The sequence below is a fragment of the Neoarius graeffei genome, chromosome 5 (genome assembly GCF_027579695.1).
Source record: "Neoarius graeffei isolate fNeoGra1 chromosome 5, fNeoGra1.pri, whole genome shotgun sequence".
NCBI classification, from domain to species: Eukaryota; Metazoa; Chordata; class Actinopteri; order Siluriformes; family Ariidae; genus Neoarius; species Neoarius graeffei.
The window spans coordinates 47,054,185-47,074,775 of NC_083573.1; the positions used below are offsets into that span (position 1 = coordinate 47,054,185).

Below are 20,591 nucleotides of genomic sequence, written 5' to 3' on the forward strand. Positions count from 1 at the left end.
ATAAGTTTGTTAAATAAAAAAACATTACTTTGTCTCCTGAGGCTGAAAGTAAATATTGTATAATAGTAGATCTTTAAAGGAGTCCACGTGAAACTGTATAAAAAATTTAATAAAAGTGAATATTCAACTTTTAACAGTCTATATGTGTGCTAAGAATGCCAGACAATTATTTAAAAACTCTAAAAACATATTAGACTAAATATATACAAAATAATTTGCTTTTTTATTGTGTCTGACGGTGTTGACAAAAGCAAAGTAATAGCTGAAAAAATGCCTATTTTATGAAAAAAAATACAAAATGAGGAGCTTGTACCGGTACATTGCTGAACAGCCAAGGCCTTGTCCTATAATGATATACCTTTAGATTTTGTAATTTAAGTAGCTTTTTATTTTCAAAATTAAAACCTGTTTTGGTCGGCACGGTGGTGTAGTGGTTAGCGCTGTCGCCTCACAGCAAGAAGGTCCGGGTTCGAGCCCCGTGGCCGGCGAGGGCCTTTCTGTGCGGAGTTTGCATGTTCTCCCCGTGTCCGCGTGGGTTTCCTCCGGGTGCTCCGGTTTCCCCCACAGTCCAAAGACATGCAGGTTAGGTTAACTGGTGACTCTAAATTGACCGTAGGTGTGAATGTGAGTGTGAATGGTTGTCTGTGTCTATGTGTCAGCCCTGTGATGACCTGGCGACTTGTCCAGGGTGTACCCCGCCTTTCGCCCGTAGTCAGCTGGGATAGGCTCCAGCTTGCCTGCGACCCTGTAGAACAGGATAAAGCGGCTAGAGATAATGAGAGTGAGATGAGAATGAGAAACCTGTTTTATCCAGAATCCCAAGAATCAGTGCTACTATGTGTTTTCGCACTCAGCAGTCCAGCTCTGTGAGTTTATGTGGTCTCCTGCTTCACAGCTGAGCTGTTGTTACTCCTAGATGCGTCCATTTCTCACTTACGCTTACAGTTGACTGGAGCAGATCTAGCAGGACAGAAATTTCCTGAATTGACTGGGTATTCTCTAACAGCACCATGTTTAAAGTCACTGAGTGCTTCAACATGACAAATTATTTTGCCCTAGTTTGTCTGTGGAGATTTCATGGCTATGTGCTTAATTTTACACACCTATTTGTAACAAGTGTGGGTGAAACACCTGAACTCAGTCATTAGGAAGGCTCTCCACATACTTTTGGTTCTATAGTGTATTTCTGACTGATGCAACTTTTGAAATTATTTTTTTAAAAATATTGCTTATTCAAAGAGGGATGATGTAGCTGGTCGCAGTTTAAGCCAGAGTATAAGTTTCCTCCATGTTCCTTGCACAGTTTATCAAGCTGGTAAGTGGATTAGTTACTCAATTTGACAATGTGTGTGTCTCCATTGTGCCCTGTGATCCACTATAAGCCTGAACTGCAGTTGTGATGAAAAATACCATGGAACCAGTAGCTAGACAAATAAAGGCAATCTAATAGCATCACATTTCAGCTTACATTTGAAATTTTAACATAGAAAATGATTTTATAGCCCAATATTTCTTTTTATACCGTTATCAGCAACGTGAGCTGAGCCACCAGAAGTTTCCAGTGCTCAATGCATGCTGGGATCTGGTAAAGGGGCAAAGAGGATGGAGGTGGACTGCGAAGTAGAAAATACAAATTTTGGTTGACAGAAATCTTTACCTGCACAGACCCTACAAAGGAAGTAGGTTACGCCAAGACAGTGTTTCTCAACCATTTGGCAAGCGCCATCTAGCGGGCTGCCAATTTTTTTTCAAGTTTGAATCCAAATACTAAGTAGTTCAGGATGTCGTAGTGTCCCAAATCTGGTAGCTGGTTTGATGTACACCTTTCAAGTGGAATAAATACATTTGTGGGTAAATTAAGAAGAACAAGTCTTTGTTTTTGTCACATTCCTCCTCTACATTTAACTTTCACGTGCATGCGTGCGCGTGCACACACACACACACACACAGAGGGAGCACGCTATAAATAAATATGTTTGTGGGTAAATTATATGGATTTGTGATGCCTGCTGGAGGAGAAGAGCAGGGCGGATTGAGAATCGGGCGGCTGTCGTTTCTTTACACCCGATACTAAAACTTGTAGCCTCCTAGCACCATTGCAAAGATGCAGACAACAAACCCAGAAAATTCTCCTTCCCTGTGTATAAACAGTACACGATTTATCTTGTAGTGTCCTGATCCCCAGAACTTTAACCCAGCCATATATAAAAAGTTGTACGCTTCCATGCTCTTCCATGTTTTCATCGGCTTGTCTGTGTAGAACGACGTCTGCAGCAGCAGGTAGTTTGAGGTATCGGGGAATTCAACAGATGGATAATTTTCCAAATCATAATGAATTAATAACTTTATTTAAACACACTAAGTTGATCAGCAGAGTTGGTGGGGTCGTGCATGTACAGATACAAATAATTACAGATACAAAAGACAAAAAATATATACAATCTTTAAAAAAAAAACCTTAAAATCTATTGATTATCTGTTAATTATCTTCACATTAAGTTAATTAATAGTATGCATAACTATTGTCTTTGTATTTAGTTACAGCTACAGTAGGATCAAAATATTCTACTAATATCAAATTTAGATAGTAAATTTTTCTTTCATAGGAAAAATCTAATCCCATCTGTAACAGGGAATGATGTTGCATCCCATTCATACACTTTACAAATAGATTATTAGATTCTAATAGAATCTTCTTTCTTCTTCTTTTGGCTGCTCCTGATTAGGGGATGCCACAGCGGCTCTTTCGTCTCCATTGCACCCTGTCTTTCTCATCCTTTTCTACCACACCTGCCATGTATCTCCCCTTTGGCCTTCCTCGTTTTCGTGTACCTGGCAGCTCCATCCTCAACATTCTCCTTCCAGCATGCTCTGCATCTCTTCTCAGGATGTGCCCATACCATCTCAGTCTCAACTCTCTTAACTTAATTCCCAAGCTCTCCACATGTGCTGTCCCTCTGATGTGCTCGCTCCTTATCCTGTCCAACCTCGTCACTCCCATTGCAAACCTTAACATCCTCAACTCTGCCAGCTCCACCTTTGCCTCCTGTCTCTTTGTTAAGGGTACGATCTCCAATCCATACATCACAGCTGGTCTTATACAGCTTACCTTTCACTTTTCACAAATGACTCCAGAAATCCTTCTCTAACTGCTCCACTCTGCCTGCACTCTCTTTCTCACCTCACTATCGCAGCCCCCATTTTCCTGCACAGCTGACCCCAGGTATTAGATTCTAATAGAATAGATGAGCCAAAATAATCGGGGATCTTTTTTAACGGGCCCCGACTCGTTACAGGTATGAATAGGTGGGCATTAAAGTAGAAAAGGTTGAGAACCACTGATCTAAGGAGCAACATCTAACTTCTGATGTCATCCATTATCTGCAGCCACTTATCCTGTTCTGCAGGGTCGCAGGCGCCTATCCTAGCTGACTATGGATGAGAAGCAGGGTACACGCTGGACAAGTCGCCAGGTCATCATCACAGGGTTGACAGACACAAACAACCATTCACACCTACGGTCAATTTAGAGCCACCAATTAGCCTAACGTGCATGTCTTTGGACTGTTGGAGAAACCGGAGCAAACCCAGACAGACACGGGGAGAACATGCAAACTCCACACAGAAAAGCCCTCGTCGGCCGCTGGGCTTGAACCCAGGACCTTCTTGGTATGAGGCGACAGTGCTAACCACTACACCACCGTGCCGCCCCTAGAACCTGACTGGTTTGAGGTTAATTTATGGAACTATAAACAGTCTCAATTCTCTTTGCTGTGGGCGAAACCAGAGCAAACCCACGCAGACATGAGGAGAACATGCAAACTCCACACAGAAAGGCCTTCGTCGGCCGCTGGGCTCGAACCCAGGACCTTCTTGCTGTGAGGGGACAGCGCTAACCACTACATCACCGTGCCGTCCCTAAAACCTGGCTGGTTTGAGGTTAATTTATGGAACTATAAACAGTCCCAATTCTCTCCGCTGTGGGCGAAACCAGAGCAAACCCACACAGAACATGCAAACTCCACACAGAAAGGCCCTCGTCGGCCGCTGGGCTCGAACCCAGGACCTTCTTGCTGTGAGGTGATAGCGCTAACCACTACACCACCGTGCCGCCCCTAGAACCTGACTGGATTGAGGTTAATTTATGGAACTATAAACAGTCCCAATTCTCTCCGCTGTGACGCAGAACATGCAAACTCCACACAGAAAGGCCCTCGTCGGCCGCTGGGCTCGAACCCAGGACCTTCTTGGTATGAAGCGACAGTGCTAACCACTACACCACCGTGCCGTCCCTAAAACCTGACTGGTTTGAGGTTAATTTATGGAACTATAAACAGTCCCAATTCTCTCCGCTGTGGGTGAAACTGGAGCAAACCCACACAGAACATGCAAACTCCACACAGAAAGGCCCTCGTCAGCTGCTGAGCTCGAACCCAGGACCTTCTTGGTATGAGGTGACAGTGCTAACCACTACACCACCGTGCCGTCCCTAAAACCTGACTGGTTTGAGGTTAATTTATGGAACTATAAACAGTCCCAATTCTCTCCGCTGTGGGAGAAACCGGAGCAAACTCACACAGACACGGGGAGAACATGCAAACTCCGCACAGAAAGGCCCTCGCCAGCCGCTGGGCTCGAACCCAGGACCTTCTTGGTATGAGGCGACAGTGCTAACCACTACACCACCGTGCCGCCCCTAGAACCTGACTGGTTTGAGGCTAATTTATGGAACTATAAACAGTCCCACTTCTCTCTGCTCTCCCCTATTGCGGCGTATTTTATCATCTCATTATCTCTAGCCGCTTTATCCTGTCCTACAGGGTTGCAGGCAAGCTGGAGCCTATCCCAGCTGACTACAGGTGAAAGGCGGGGTACACCCTGGACAAGTCGCCAGGTCATCACAGGGCTGACACATAGACACAGACAACCATTCACACTCACATTCACACCTACGGTCAATTTAGAGTCACCAGTTACCCTAACCGGGCGGCACGGTGGTGTAGTGGTTAGCGCTGTCGCCTCACAGCAAGAAGGTCCTGGGTTCGAGCCCCGGGGCAAGCGAGGGCCTTTATGTGTGGAGTTTGCATGTTCTCCCCGTGTCCGCGTGGGTTTCCTCCGGGTGCTCCGGTTTCCCCCACAGTCCAAAGGCATGCAGGTTAGGTTAACTGGTGACTCTAAATTGACCGTAGGTGTGAATGTGAGTGTGAATGGTTGTTTGTCTATGTGTCAGCCCTGTGATGACCTGGCGACTTGTCCAGGGTGTACCCCGCCTTTCGCCCGTAGTCAGCTGGGATAGGCTCCAGCTTGCCTGCGACCCTGTAGAACAGGATAAAGCGGCTACAGATAATGAGATGAGAATGAGTTAACCTAACCTGCATGTCTTTGGACTGTGGGGGAAACCGGAGCACCCGGAGGAAACCCACGGGGAGAACATGCAAACTCCGCACAGAAAGGCCCTCGCCGGCCACGGGGCTCGAACCCGGACCTTCTTGCTGTGAGGCCACACCACCGTGCCGCCCGTAATTTATCACGGTAGAGATATTACATCAGATTGCCCAGCCCTGTGTGTAATATTTATTTCCCTATGTCTCTGTAATGAAGCGTGCCAAGAGCAGCGGTTACATGTGTCTGAGGTCTGAGACACTCCCTGCATTGTACTGTCGCTTCTTACGCACGATGATGCAAGGGGAAGTATGTGGAGTATTTCTGAGCATCCTAAAGGCCCGGTCACACAGCGCTTTACGGCTTTATCACGTACAAAAAGATACAAAAATCTGGTGGACGTGGTCGTAAGTGGTAATTTTTGGTCAATTTTTGGCTTTGCCGTGCTTTGTACGGGGTATGGCCGTCGGCGGCTGTTTCACTGCTGCAGCACTGTCAAATCACGGGTAACCGCGGCTCAGCGTCGTTGGAAGAGCGGCTTGCTGCGCATATAAAAGCGGTAGGATATGTTGAGCCTGTATCAGTTGGTTCTGTTGGTGCTGGAGCATTAAGATGAGGACATCACAGCGTTGAGGGTTCATGTTCACCCCTTGACATCTAGACTGCAAGTGCCGAGGTCTCAGAAAATTACGGTATTTACATGCCGCAAATCAGAAGTGATGCAGAAGTGATTAGACAGTGATCAATCGAATTTAGAACTTGTTTGAGACGTCGTTTAACGGGCTTAGACAGTGGTATGTACGCGGAAAAATCCATTTCTCAGTGATAAGCCGCTAAACACACGCTATATCCCGTGATACCAACGCGTAACACCCGTCCGATGACCGTGCTCTGCCCGTGATAGACCGCCAAACTTTCGCGTCTTACCACGTCTCCCCAAGTTTTAATAACGGCCGGGACACTGATTATCACGTGTTTTTCACGTGTGTTGCACGTCTTTACCACGTGTGCCGGCCGTGGTTGTCCGCGGTCTAAAGTTTTGAGCAGTCCAAAACTTTTTGCCGCGTCCGACGCCGTTCCGATTTTCCCCTGCGTCCTGTCACGTCTGTATATCGACTGTAACACGTCTTAAGTTCGACATCAACACGAACAACATCGTCTGCTTCACGGGAGAGCACTTTTTGACGGGTTTTGGCCGTGATAAAGCCGTAAAGCGCTGTGTGACCGGGCCTTTAAGTAAAGTGTGTGTGTGTGTGTTGATCGCGCCCTCGAGTTGGACTCTCTCCGTCACTCCCCACTCCCTTGTGAAAGCCCTCCTCTTCACTCGGTAGGCTGAACACTCGCCCTGGATGTGCGCTCAACACAGCGGCTTGGAGAAGATGTCCGCCGCGGGTGCTGGAGCTTGCGGACCCGGTGGCGCTCCGGGATCTGGAGCATCCAACCCTCGAAAGTTCAGTGAGAAAATCGCCTTACACACTCAGCGCCAGGCCGAGGAGACTGCTGCCTTCCAGGAGGTCATGATGGACATCACCTCCACCCGGGTAAGCAGCAGCAGCAGCAGCAGGATGAGCCTTGGAGCTTAGGCCTGCTAAATAAACAGATACACGGACGAGTTGGTCTAAAACTATGTTCCTTATTATGTGATAATATAATGATTAAGATACACCACGGATGGTGTTTACAGGAAGAAACCTGCACTTCAAAGGCATGCTAACTCCACAGCTAACAGCTAGCGAGTTAATATGTTGTGATGTGGCTAGTTGCGGTTGGGAGATAACAAGTTTTGACCCTTTTTCTTACCTTGAAGGCTAAAACCTGAACCATGTAAGCTTTCAAAAAGTCCTAATGACTTCGGGGATAATAAACAGGGAAAGCAAGAAGCCAGTGCGTGTTATAAACTCGCTCGCACAGACAGAAGCAGGAAGCTAACGTTAGAGAGCTGGCTGTTTGGTTAGCATGTTTGCTAACAGCAGAAGCTCGCTAGCTGTGTTGCTCCCTGACAGGAATAATGTTTATAAAGGAATATGGATTTACTGTAGCGCTGAGTTCATTAACAGCTAAACGACTGTGTAGTGCAGTGTAATGTTAGCTGGCTGTAACTTTTCCGCAGTAAACGGAGTACAGGAACTGCGGCTAATAAACCTGCTAGCCGAGTGCAGTGCTGAGAGCGGAGCCGCTCGCTGTGATTTATCGCTTCACTGAGCTCACAACATGCCGACAGCTTCGACTATTTAAATTCTCCTGCGATTAAAATAGATGTTTGAGAGCTTCATGGACAGTATACAGAGAAAAAGATGCCCTCGTTTTTATTTTATACTCAGAGCAAAACATCACGTTTTCCCCCCATGACTCATCCTGTACTCATTTTGTGTTCGTCCAATAAAATACTCTCTATAAAACACAAGTCCCGCCCACAGGCCCAGACCATGCTCTAGGAAGGACTTTCACTGACGTCACAGATTTTTGTTTTTCACGCAGCGTCCGCCATATTGCCGGGCAAACATTATCCTGTTCTACAGGGTCGCAGGCAAGCTGGAGCCTATCCCAGCTGACTACGGGCGAAAGGCGGGGTACACCCTGGACAAGTCGCCAGGTCATCACAGGGCTGACACAGACACAGACAACCATTCACATTCACACCTACGGTCAATTTAGAGTCACCAGTTAACCTAACCTGCATGTCTTTGGACTGTGGGGGAAACCGGAGCACCCAGAGGAAACCCACGCGGACACGGGGAGAACATGCAAACTCCGCACAGAAAGGCCCTCGCCGGCCACGGGGCTCGAACCCGGACCTTCTTGCTGTGAGGCGACAGCGCTAACCACTACACCACCGTGCCGCCCCACTGTGACAGTTAATAATGAAAATTGAAATGACTGCAGTTGGTACAGTCTCTCTCTGAAACGATTAAAAATTTACCAGCAGATCATGCTACATCGAAAAGCTGCAACATGCAGGCATCGCAGGTCCAGATAATTTACCTACAAACGTTTTTATTTATTATTTATTCTGCCTACTGCACATTCTCTCTCTCTCTCTCTCTCTGTATGCATGCGTGCATGCTTGTTCACCACTTCAGATGGGTTAAACTGCATATTCTGGACCAATTTCCTTTTTTTTTTAATATGAAAGTATGTGGGTGGCACGGTGGTGTAGTGGTTAGCACAGTCGCCTCACAGCAAGAAGGTCTGGGTTTGAGCCCCGTGGCCGGCGAGGGCCTTTCTGTGTGGAGTTTGCATGTTCTCCCCGTGTCCGCGTGGGTTTCCTCCGGGTGCTCCGGTTTCCCCCACAGTCCAAAGACATGCAGGTTAGGTTAACTGGTGACTCTAAATTGACCGTAGGTGTGAATGTGAGTGTGAATGGTTGTCTGTGTCAGCCCTGTGATGACCTGGCGACTTGTCCAGGGTGTACCCCGCCTTTCGCCCGTAGTCAGCTGGGATAGGCTCCAGCTTGCCTGCGACCCTGTAGAAGGATAAAGCGGCTACAGATAATGAGATGAGATGAGATGAAAGTATGTCCCTTTACACACTCATCCAGAAGGGTAATTTTGCACAAGGCCGTCTGTCTGCAGCAGAAAAAAATAAAATAACAAAACACGTCTGGAAAAATCCCAAGCGAGTCTGGAGCCAGATTCGTGACGTCACCTGCGGAAACGCCAGCAGGCTGAGAGAGCTTTGCACGGTTTCAGTGCACAGCCTGTGTAGACCAAGCGCTCCCATTTCTCTCTCATTGTCCGGTCTTTTGGGAAACGATGAGTACTAATCCCATCATGATTGGTGTTGCTACACCCTCCTACAATACATCTGTTAACCATTTTAATAATTACGCGATAACATTGAAGAAATTTGCAGAAAACCACCAGGTCGTTTTCTCATAAACAAACCAGTGCTGACGTAGGATTCAGAAGGAGGCGTCCCGCACTAGGGATGTCACGAAAATCAACGTTTGCTGGGAAATCCAAATGCCAAGTTTTTTCAGAGGCGGACCAATTCGCCTCAAATGGCTTGATTTCAACTGAATTTTTCTGGTATTGTGCAAGGAAAAAAATTGCAGAGAATGCAAAATGTGACAGATATATGACCAAAGTTTAATATAAAATAGGAGAATTACATTGATCTTGCTCCTGAATTTACCCATGATATGTACTTTAAATGCCGAGGAGGAATTTCGTTGTGCTTGAGTTTACATGCAACAAATCAAAAATAAAGGCTGCATCATCTTAATTTACCCACAAATGTATTTATTCCACTTGAAAAGTGTTCGGCAAACCAGCTACCGGATTTGGGACACTACAACATCCTGAACTATTTAGTATTTGGGACTTCTGAATACGGGCGGCACGGTGGTGTAGTGGTTAGCACTGTCGCCTCACAGCAAGAAGGTCTGGGTTTGAGCCCCGTGGCCGGCGAGGGCCTTTCTGTGTGGAGTTTGCATGTTCTCCCCGTGTCCGCGTGGGTTTCCTCCGGGTGCTCCGGTTTCCCCCACAGTCCAAAGACATGCAGGTTAGGTTAACTGGTGACTCTAAATTGACCGTAGGTGTGAATGTGAGTGTGAATGGTTGTCTGTGTCAGCCCTGTGATGACCTGGCGACTTGTCCAGGGTGTACCCCGCCTTTCGCCCGTAGTCAGCTGGGATAGGCTCCAGCTTGCCTGCGACCCTGTAGAAGGATAAAGCGGCTACAGATAATGAGATGAGATGAGATGAAAGTATGTCCCTTTACACACTCATCCAGAAGGGTAATTTTGCACAAGGCCGTCTGTCTGCAGCAGAAAAAAATAAAATAACAAAACACGTCTGGAAAAATCCCAAGCGAGTCTGGAGCCAGATTCGTGACGTCACCTGCGGAAACGCCAGCAGGCTGAGAGAGCTTTGCACGGTTTCAGTGCACAGCCTGTGTAGACCAAGCGCTCCCATTTCTCTCTCATTGTCCGGTCTTTTGGGAAACGATGAGTACTAATCCCATCATGATTGGTGTTGCTACACCCTCCTACAATACATCTGTTAACCATTTTAATAATTACGCGATAACATTGAAGAAATTTGCAGAAAACCACCAGGTCGTTTTCTCATAAACAAACCAGTGCTGACGTAGGATTCAGAAGGAGGCGTCCCGCACTAGGGATGTCACGAAAATCAACGTTTGCTGGGAAATCCAAATGCCAAGTTTTTTCAGAGGCGGACCAATTCGCCTCAAATGGCTTGATTTCAACTGAATTTTTCTGGTATTGTGCAAGGAAAAAAATTGCAGAGAATGCAAAATGTGACAGATATATGACCAAAGTTTAATATAAAATAGGAGAATTACATTGATCTTGCTCCTGAATTTACCCATGATATGTACTTTAAATGCCGAGGAGGAATTTCGTTGTGCTTGAGTTTACATGCAACAAATCAAAAATAAAGGCTGCATCATCTTAATTTACCCACAAATGTATTTATTCCACTTGAAAAGTGTTCGGCAAACCAGCTACCGGATTTGGGACACTACAACATCCTGAACTATTTAGTATTTGGGACTTCTGAATACGGGCGGCACGGTGGTGTAGTGGTTAGCACTGTCGCCTCACAGCAAGAAGGTTCTGGGTTCGAGCCCAGCGGCCGGCAAGGGCCTTTCTGTGTGGAGTTTGCATGTTCTCCCCGTGTCCGCGTGGGTTTCCTCCGGGTGCTCCGGTTTCCCCCACAGTCCAAAGACATGCAGGTTAGGTTAACTGGTGACTCTAAATTGACCGTAGGTGTGAATGTGAGTGTGAATGGTTGTCTGTGTCTATTGGCCCTTTTCCACTACCCTTTTTCAGCTCACTTCAGCTCGCTTCAGCTCACTTCAGCCCGACATGGCTCGCGTTTCGACTACCAAAAACCAGCACGACTCAGCTCGCTTCAGCCCTGCTTAGCCCCTAAAACTCGCACCGTTTTGGAGTGGGGCTGAAGCGAGCCAAGCCGTGCCGAGTGAGGCTGGGGGCGTGAGCAGACACTCCCCTGTGCACTGATTGGTGAGGAGGAGTGTCCTCACATGCCCACACACGCCCCGCGAGCGCGCTGGGATCTGTAAACACCGCAAACCCGGAAGGAGAAGAATTACGAATTACTAGAATTTCTGAAGCCTTATGCGCCTCGCCTCATCTATACGCTCTTGCCAGTATCTGTTGGCGTTGTCGGTGACAACAAGCCACAGCACCAAGACCAGCAACACTAACGACTCCATGTCCTCCATGTTTATTGTTTACTATTCGGGTCGAGAGACTACCGCTTAAAAGCTCACTGATGTCACTGTTTGCGCTTCTTAACGACATCACCTGACGTCCACCCACTTTCGCTAACTCCACCCAATGTGTCCACCCACTTCCAGCCAGCACGGTTCAGCGCGGTTGTAGTCGAAATGCAACTCCAACAGCCCCACTCAGCTCGACTCAGCACGGCACGGCTCAGCCCGACTCAGCCGCGTTGGTAGTGGAAGAGCGGCATATGTATCAGCCCTGTGATGACCTGGCGACTTGTCCAGGGTGTACCCCGCCTTTCGCCCGTAGTCAGCTGGGATAGGCTCCAGCTTGCCTGCGACCCTGAAGAACAGGATAAGTGGCTACAGATAATGGATGGATGGACTTCTGAATACACCAGAGATGCTAAAGGCTTACAAAAGTACAGATGCCTACCAATATCTCGAGGCAAGTTTTGTGCCGGAATGTTATGGGAAATTCCTAATTTATGATAAAGGTAAGCTCAAATGTGGACTTGTAACAGTAATAAATAAGCCAAATCTGGCATATTTTATGGTGTTTTTAGCCGAGTCTACATTATCAGTACATAACAAACGTGCTGCTAGTTGAGCCAAGCGTTAGGTCTAATAAAATATATTGTGTCCAAAGCCCACATCCAGATTTGTATTTTAATGCTGCACAGAGCTTTTACAACTAACCTGATATAAAATATTCTCCACACACACACGAATATTTTATCATTCAGTCTTCCTGTTTAACTGCAGCTCGCCACTTTTCTCATCTTTCTGGGTTCGTGGGGAAGTGGTGAAAAGTTAAACCAGGCTGATCTCCACATCTGTTATTACATCCAACAGCACTATAGGTCTTTGGATTTTTTTTTCTTAAGATGTAACTTCTACAAGTTTGTCTGCAGATGTGTACTGAATTTTGCTTACATACACTTGTACCGGTCATTGTAAAACACAAAGCTTGCCAGGCAATATGACCCCGTAAACCAGGGGTGTCAAACCTGATCCATAAAGGGCCGTGTGGCTGCAGGTTTTCATTCCAGCCATGCAGCAGCACCCTGATTTGGCTTATTCAATCAACTGACACACCCACCCTTTAATCAAGGGTGGGTGTGGCTGCAAGTATTTGACTGTGTGAAGACAGTTCAGTTGATTGAATGAGCCAAGTCAGGTGTGCTGCTGCATGGCTGGAATGAAAACCTGCAGCCACAAGGCCCTTTATGGATCAGGTTTGACACCCCTGCCGTAAACAAATCTGCAGTTGCGATGATGTCATGTGAAAGTCCTCCTATAAAGTTGCCATTTGGATTTAAATAAGCAAATACTTAAGAGCCTTTGATTGGATAATTACTGCAGTGATTGTTTCAGCTGGCAACAATTCTTTTAACCCTAATTGATGCAGTGAGTAGTTTCTCATTTTTAAAACAAGCATGTCAGAAGATGTATCCTGATGTATTTAGCTTCTTAAGGAACACAGGTCTAATTATTTATTTATTTATTTTTGTTTGTTTTTGTTTTGCCTCATACTTGGAAAGGTTAAACTCAAGTACCACACCCCAGGCCAGCTGGTGGCAGTAATGCACCATTGAAGCTAGTTGCCAACCGCCATAAAACTGAAAGAAGATGATGATGATGATTATGTATCCTGTGCTAATGGAAAAGATGTTACTGTGTTTCAAAAAGGTCAAATTCTTGGCCTGCATCAAGCAAAGAAAACAACTAAGGAGATTACTGAAATGACTATAATTGGGTTAAGAACTGTCCAACGCATTATTAAAACCTGGAAGGGTAGTGGTGAACCATCAACTTCCTGGAAGAAATGTGGTCAGAAACACCTCTTGACTGACCATGATCAGAGATCATTTGAATGCTTGGGGAAGTTGAATCATAAAAAATTGACAGCTGAAGTCACGACTGTGTTTAACAGTGAAATTAAGAGCATTTCCACACTCTCACAGTGTGACGAGAACTGGCAGGATTGAGACTAAACAGCTGTGTGGCCAAAAGGAAACCACTTGATAATGAGGCTAATTGAAAGAAATGGCTTCAATTTGCTAGGGAGCGCAAAGATTGGACTCTGGAGCAATGGAAAAAGGTCATGTGGTTTGATAAGTCCAGATTTAGCCTGTTCCTGAGTGATGGGTGTGTCAGGGTAAGAAGGGAAACACATGAAGCGATGAATCCATCATGCATAGTGGCCACTGTACAAGCCTGAGGAGACAGCGTTGGGATCTGGGGTTGTTTCAGTTGGTCATGTCAAGGCTCAGCAACATTATGGGGCAATAAGATGAAGTCAGCTGACGATATGAAAGACCAGGTTCTCACATCAATGGGTTTTTCCTTCCCTGATGGCGCAGGCGTAAAATTATGGCTCAGATTGTGAAAGAGTGGTTCAGGAAGCATGAGCAATCATTTTCACACATGAACTGGCCACCACAGAGTCCTGACCTTAACCCAACTGAGAGTCTTTGGGCTGTGCTGGAGAAGACTTTACAGAGTGGTTCTACTTTCTCATGGTCAAGACAAGATCTCAGCGAAAAATTAATGCAACTCTGGGTGGAAGTAAATTTTGTGACGTTGCATAAGGTTGCTGAAACGATGCCACCGTGGTCCAACAAAATCTTAGTGTGTGAATTTTTTGTGGCTGGGCAGTGTATGTTGAACTTTTTTTTTTTTCTTCACATAGTCCAGCTTGTTAGAAAGCTTGGGTCAGTCGTGATGCAGCACCTCTGGAGCAGAGGGTTTGCGGCCTTGCTCAAGGGCCCCAAGAGTGGCAGCTTGGCGGTGCTGGGGTTTGAACATCAGACGTTCTGATCATTAACCCAGAGGCTTAACTGTTGAGCCGACACTTCCTAACAGCTATTCCCTTTTCCAACCATCACCTGGTGGAGGAAAAAATGGTTTATTCATTTCAAAGAGGAAGAATTTTGTGCGACTTGGCAGTTGTGTTTTACCAGCTGGTGAAACCTTAGTCTTTTGTCTGAAATCATAAGGAAGATTGATTGTGTGTGTGTGTGTGTGTGTGTGTGTGTGTGTGTGTGTGTATAAAATTTCTCACAATAGCATGTACTGTGAATTAATCTTTTTTTTTTTTTTCCACATGTAGTTTTATTAAAACGTTATCAGTTCTCTGTGCTTGTCTTCAGGTGGAATTTGCAGTAAACCATGTGCTGGTGTTTAGATTCTACCACCCGCTTGTGTGTATAGTGTTGTGTTTTTCATCTCATCTCATTATTTCTAGCCGCTTTATCCTTCTACAGGGTCGCAGGCAAGCTGGAGCCTATCCCAGCTGACTACAGGCGAAAGGCGGGGTACACCCTGGACAAGTCGCCAGATCATCACAGGGCTGACACATAGACACAGACAACCATTCACACTCACATTCACACCTACGGTCAATTTAGAGTCACCAGTTAACCTAACCTGCATGTCTTTGGACTGTGGGGGAAACCGGAGCACCCGGAGGAAACCCACGCGGACACGGGAAGAACATGCAAACTCCACACAGAAAGGCCCTCGCCGGCCACGGGGCTCGAACCCAGACCTTCTTGCTGTAAGGTGACAGCGCTAACCGTGCCATCCCGTGTTGTGTTTTTCTTTTTTTTTAAAAAAAAAAAGGACTTCATTATTTTACAAATCTTCACATTTTCAGCATTTTCAAGTTTGGGATCATGAATTGTTGGATCGTGAGCATAGTCTTAATAATAATACCACCCTTTGTCGTATGACGCGGCAAAGCCACAAATCCAGTCAATCAGCTCAAATGGTTCCTCGGGCCAATCTTAATTATAGTGCCTTGCTATTTACTGTTTACTCAAAGAATCTGGTTATTTGATCTGCAAATGTAAACCGAGAGATTGTAAAGAAAAATAAAGCTTGGCGGGAAGTAACAGAGACTGTTGGTGCCTCAGGTAAATCTCTGTTGCTAGTACGGTTAGCTTCCCTTGCTAATTAAGCTACATACAGTGGTGCTTGACAGTTTGTGAGCCCTTTAAAATTTTCTATATTTCTGCATAAATATGAACTAAAACATCACATTTGCACACAAGTCCTAAAGGTATGTAATATTGGATCATTTTTCCTCAATAAATAAATGACCAAGTATAATTATTTTTGTCTCATTTGTTTAACTGGGTTCTCTTTATCTACTTTTAGGACTTGTGTGAAAATCTGATGTTTTAGGTCATATTTATGCAGAAATACAGAAAATTCTAAAGGGTTCACAAACTTTCAGGCACCACTGTATAGCTACTATCATTTCTCACAGAAATCCAGCTTCGCTGCAGATGTGTTCATCTGATTAGTTTTTACTGTTCACCCTCGAAGCAGCATGTTTGGCTGAGCTGATTAACTTTTAAATAATGATTTAATGCTGGAGTCTAGCTGTGTGCTGTGATCTGTAGCTGCATAGTACTGTAGCAGTTATACGCAATTATGGGCCGCTAAATGGATTTTGTGGCACCAGGCCAGAAAGAGATTGCGTAATTTGAATGTAGTTTCACAGGTTTTTGAATAAACAAACAGTGACAAAATGTGACCTAGTTGTCTAGTTTAGCTGTTTTTTGTGGCGTCACAGTGGTGTAGTGGTTTGCACTGTCACCTCATAGCAAGAAGGTTCTGGGTTCGAGCCCAGTGGCTGACGGGGGCCTTTCTGTGTGGAGTTTGAATAAATAAACGGTGACAAAATGTGACCTAGTTGTCTAGTTTAGCTGTTTTTTGTGGCTGCACAGTGGTATAGTGGTTTGCACTGTCGCCTCACTGCAAGAAGGTTCTGGGTTCGAGCCCAGTGGCTGACGAGGGCCTTTCTGTGTAGAGTTTGCATGTTCTCCCCGTGCCTGCGTGAGTTTCCTCCGGGTGCTCCGGTTTCCCCCACAGTCCAAAGACATGCAGGTTAGGCTAATTGGTGGCTCTAAACTGACCGTAGGTGTGAACGGTTGTTTGTCTCTATATGATGATCTGGCAACTTGTCCAGGGTGTACCCCACCTCTCGCCCATAGTCAGTTGGGATAGGCTCCAGCTTGCCTACAGCCCTGTACAGGATAAGCAGTTACAGATAATGGATAGATGGATGGATGGAATGGAGCTGTTCCTTGTGGTATTTTGTGTGGAGTAGTATCGAATGCTCTATGAATGTTCACTGGCACTCACAAGAACCCTGTACAGCTGTTTTGTTTTTTAACTCCTCAGAATCATGTGTGTTTGCTGAAACATGGCTAGTGATGTATTCTTCTCGTAATGAAGGCCTGTGCTGTTTCCTGACAAGCATTATCAGAATTTCTACAATTTTCCTCCAGGAAAGATACAACCCCGATTCCAAAAAAGTTGGGACAAAGTACAAATTGTAAATAAAAACAGAATGCAATAATTTACAAATCTCAAAAACTTGTATTCACAATAGAACATAGACAACATATCAAATGTCGAAAGTGAGACATTTTGAAATTTCATGCCAAATATTGGCTCATTTGAAATTTCATGACAGCAACACATCTCAAAAAAGTTGGGACAGGGGCAATAAGAGGCTGGAAAAGTTAAAGGTACAAAAAAGGAAGAGCTGGAGGACCAAATTGCAACTCATTAGGTCAATTGGCAATAGGTCATTAACATGACTGGGTATAAAAAGAGCATCTTGGAGTGGCAGCAGCTCTCAGAAGTAAAGCTGGGAAGAGGATCACCAATCCCCCTAATTCTGCGCCGACAAATAGTGGAGCAATATCAGAAAGGAGCTCGACAGTGTAAAATTGCAAAGAGTTTGAACATATCATCATCTACAGTGCATAATATCATCAAAAGATTCAGAGAATCTGGAAGAATCTCTGTGCGTAAGGGTCAAGGCCGGAAAACCATACTGGGTGCCCATGATCTTCGGGCCCTTAGACGGCACTGCATCACATACAGGCATGCTTCTGTATTGGAAATCACAAAATGGGCTCAGGAATATTTCCAGAGAACATTATCTGTGAACACTATTCACCGTGCCATCTGCCGTTGCCAGCTAAAACTCTATAGTTCAAAGAAGAACCCGTATCTAAACATGATCCAGAAGCGCAGACGTCTTCTCTGGGCCAAGGCTCATTTAAAATGGACTGTGGCAAAGTGGAAAACTGTTCTGTGGTCAGACGAATCAAAATTTGAAGTTCTTTATGGAAATCAGGGACGCCGTGTCATTCGGACTAAAGAGGAGAAGGACGACCCAAGTTGTTATCAGCGCTCAGTTCAGAAGCCTGCATCTCTGATGGTATGGGGTTGCATTAGTGCATGTGGCATGGGCAGCTTACACATCTGGAAAGACGCCATCAATGCTGAAAGGTATATCCAGGTTCTAGAGCAACATATGCTCCCATCCAGACGACGTCTCTTTCAGGGAAGACCTTGCATTTTCCAACATGACAATGCCAAACCACATACTGCATCAATTACAGCATCATGGCTGCGTAGAAGAAGGGTCCGGGTACTGAACTGGCCAGCCTGCAGTCCAGATCTTTCACCCATAGAAAACATTTGGCGCATCATAAAACGGAAGATACGACAAAAAAGACCTAAGACAGTTGAGCAACTAGAATCCTACATTAGACAAGAATGGGTTAACATTCCTATCCCTAAACTTGAGCAACTTGTCTCCTCAGTCCCCAGGCGTTTACAGACTGTTGTAAAGAGAAAAGGGGATGTCTCACAGTGGTAAACATGGCCTTGTCCCAACTTTTTTGAGATGTGTTGTCATGAAATTTTAAAATCACCTAATTTTTCTCTTTAAATGATACATTTTCTCAGTTTAAACATTTGATATGTCATCTATGTTCTATTCTGAATAAAATATGGAATTTTGAAACTTCCACATCATTGCATTCCGTTTTTATTTACAATTTGTACTTTGTCCCAACTTTTTTGGAATCGGGGTTGTAGATAGATAATGCTTTTCATACAGACCAGAATTGAACGACTTGATAGAATTGATCTGATTGCTGCATTGAACTGGCATTTATATTTCAGATGTTTGTCTCGGTGCTGAGCGTAGTTCACGCCGGCCAAGTTTCTGAAGTGTAGTTACACCGCTTCTTCACGAGCATTTGCTGTCAGAGGCACATTTGTACTGTGTAAAACTCAAGTAGCCCAAGCAGCACTCTGCCTTTGTTTTATATGGTCTTGTTTTGCTCATGCATGAGTGAAGTATAAACTTTATTATTCACATTTTGTCTTTATACACTGTTAATTTTTTTTAAAAAAACTACAACAATATCATGTACACAGCAAAATCCGCATACCCAAATTAACACTGTCAGATTTAATTTCAACACTTTTAAAGTGTCTATATGGGTCCACCCCATGAGTGTTAATTTAACTCTTTTTGCAGTGTTGGTACCTTAACACTAATTTGGTGTCATTTTTCACTCTTTTTGGAGTTAAAAGTTAACACTTATTAACAACATCCAGTGTTAGTTTTTCTCAACATTGATATGTAGTGTTAGGGCCTCTGCATGCTCTTGCGACAAGGCTTTCGCAGATAGCTTTTCGCAGACAGTTGTAATTTATCGTTGAGCGGGGAGTAATAGGCGTGCGCGATGTTATTCACCGCCACAACGCAAGGGGGCGTGAAGTCGCGAAATCGCTAGGAGTAGCCTAGTTGGTGGGTGTGGTTAGTGGAGTGTTTATCCTCCAGTTACTTATAATGACTAGAACTGGAGTCGTATAGATGTACGTACTTCCTCACTTCCTCGATCAACCGCTCTTCGTGCTGCTCCATCTTCGCTCGTGTTTTTAAAAATGGCCGTCGTGAAAACAAACCAAACCGGGAAAGTAGGGATGCAGAAGTGCGTGTACAGCGGATGTAGAGTGGACCAATCGGAGCCCTCTTGTCTGCGACGCTGTCTGCGGTGGTCACAATTTTTGGGAGGTGCGCGCAGAGCGTCTGCGAAGGGGGGGGAGCTACGCAGACGCCATCTGCGACGCCATCTGCGAGGACTGGGTTGTCAGCATAAATTGGCCTTTAGACATTACCTCTCTCAGAGGATCATTTGTTGACTATAAAAGTGTTAGCCCCATAACACTTAAAAGGTGTAAATACAGCTCTTCCTGGAAATGATTTTCAAATTAAAGTTTGCTGAAATAAAGGTTGACATATTTTGTGTTTTACAATTAAACATTTGCACCCCAAAAAAAATGAAGTCACATTAAAAAATGTAACAATATGGAACAATATATGTCCTTTCCCTCTCATTAGAATATTGCTTCTGAAATGGTCTAAAGTAAGTCAACTGGTCAACAAAAATCAAAGCATGTTCATTACTCTGTTCCTGTATACAGTATGCATGAAAGTGTTCATCCAAATAAAGTGTATCAACAGTAGAGGCTATTATTAAAGCACGCTGTTCATGTAATATTCTACCAAATCGCAGTGATGTACTTCCGGTTAACATGAAATGCACACGCGTGCCGCCGTGAGTCCGACTTCGAAGGTTGTGTCCATAATTGTGCTTTAAAATCTCATGTTAACCGGAAGTACGTCACTGCGATTTGGTAGAATTGAAAATTAAATGAGACTTACCTGTAAGTTGAAGTTCGATGATAATTCTACCAAATCCGCAGTGGTACTGAGGGTTAACATGCCCTCCCTTAATTCACCCAACCCTATTTATTCCTAACTATTATGTCCACAACCTTTGAAGTCTGACTCACGGCAGGGCGCGTGTGCATCTCATGTTAACCCTCAGTACCACTGCGGATTTGGTAGAATTATCATCGAACTTCAGCTTACAGGTAAGTCTCGTTTAATTTTCAATTATGTTACAGATTTTGTTGAATACAGGTAGGTCATTGGATGTTCCAGTGCATACAAACAAACCAATCTGATACTCAGTGCCATAATTTCTGACCCATCTTGCAGTTGAAACATTTGAAAATGGATCTAAATGTAATGTTTGACACAGTAATTGGCTTCAGCCAATCGATGTGTGTCTATGCAGTGGGCGGGGTGACATGAACACTTCA

The 20,591-nt window shown here is 44.9% G+C and overlaps 1 protein-coding gene across 2 annotated transcripts in view; it reads left to right on the forward strand.

Moving 5' to 3' along the window:
* Window positions 1-5,732: 5,732 nt before the first annotated feature.
* The window catches only part of LOC132886775 (CREB-regulated transcription coactivator 2-like), a 54,424-nt gene continuing 39,565 nt past the window's right edge, over window positions 5,733-20,591 (forward strand). For both annotated transcript variants that reach the window (XM_060921830.1, XM_060921831.1), the window contains exon 1: window positions 5,733-6,923. In XM_060921830.1, the coding sequence (XP_060777813.1) occupies window positions 6,732-6,923 (192 nt within the window). In that variant the 5' untranslated portion in view covers window positions 5,733-6,731. The remainder of the gene's footprint in view (window positions 6,924-20,591) is intronic.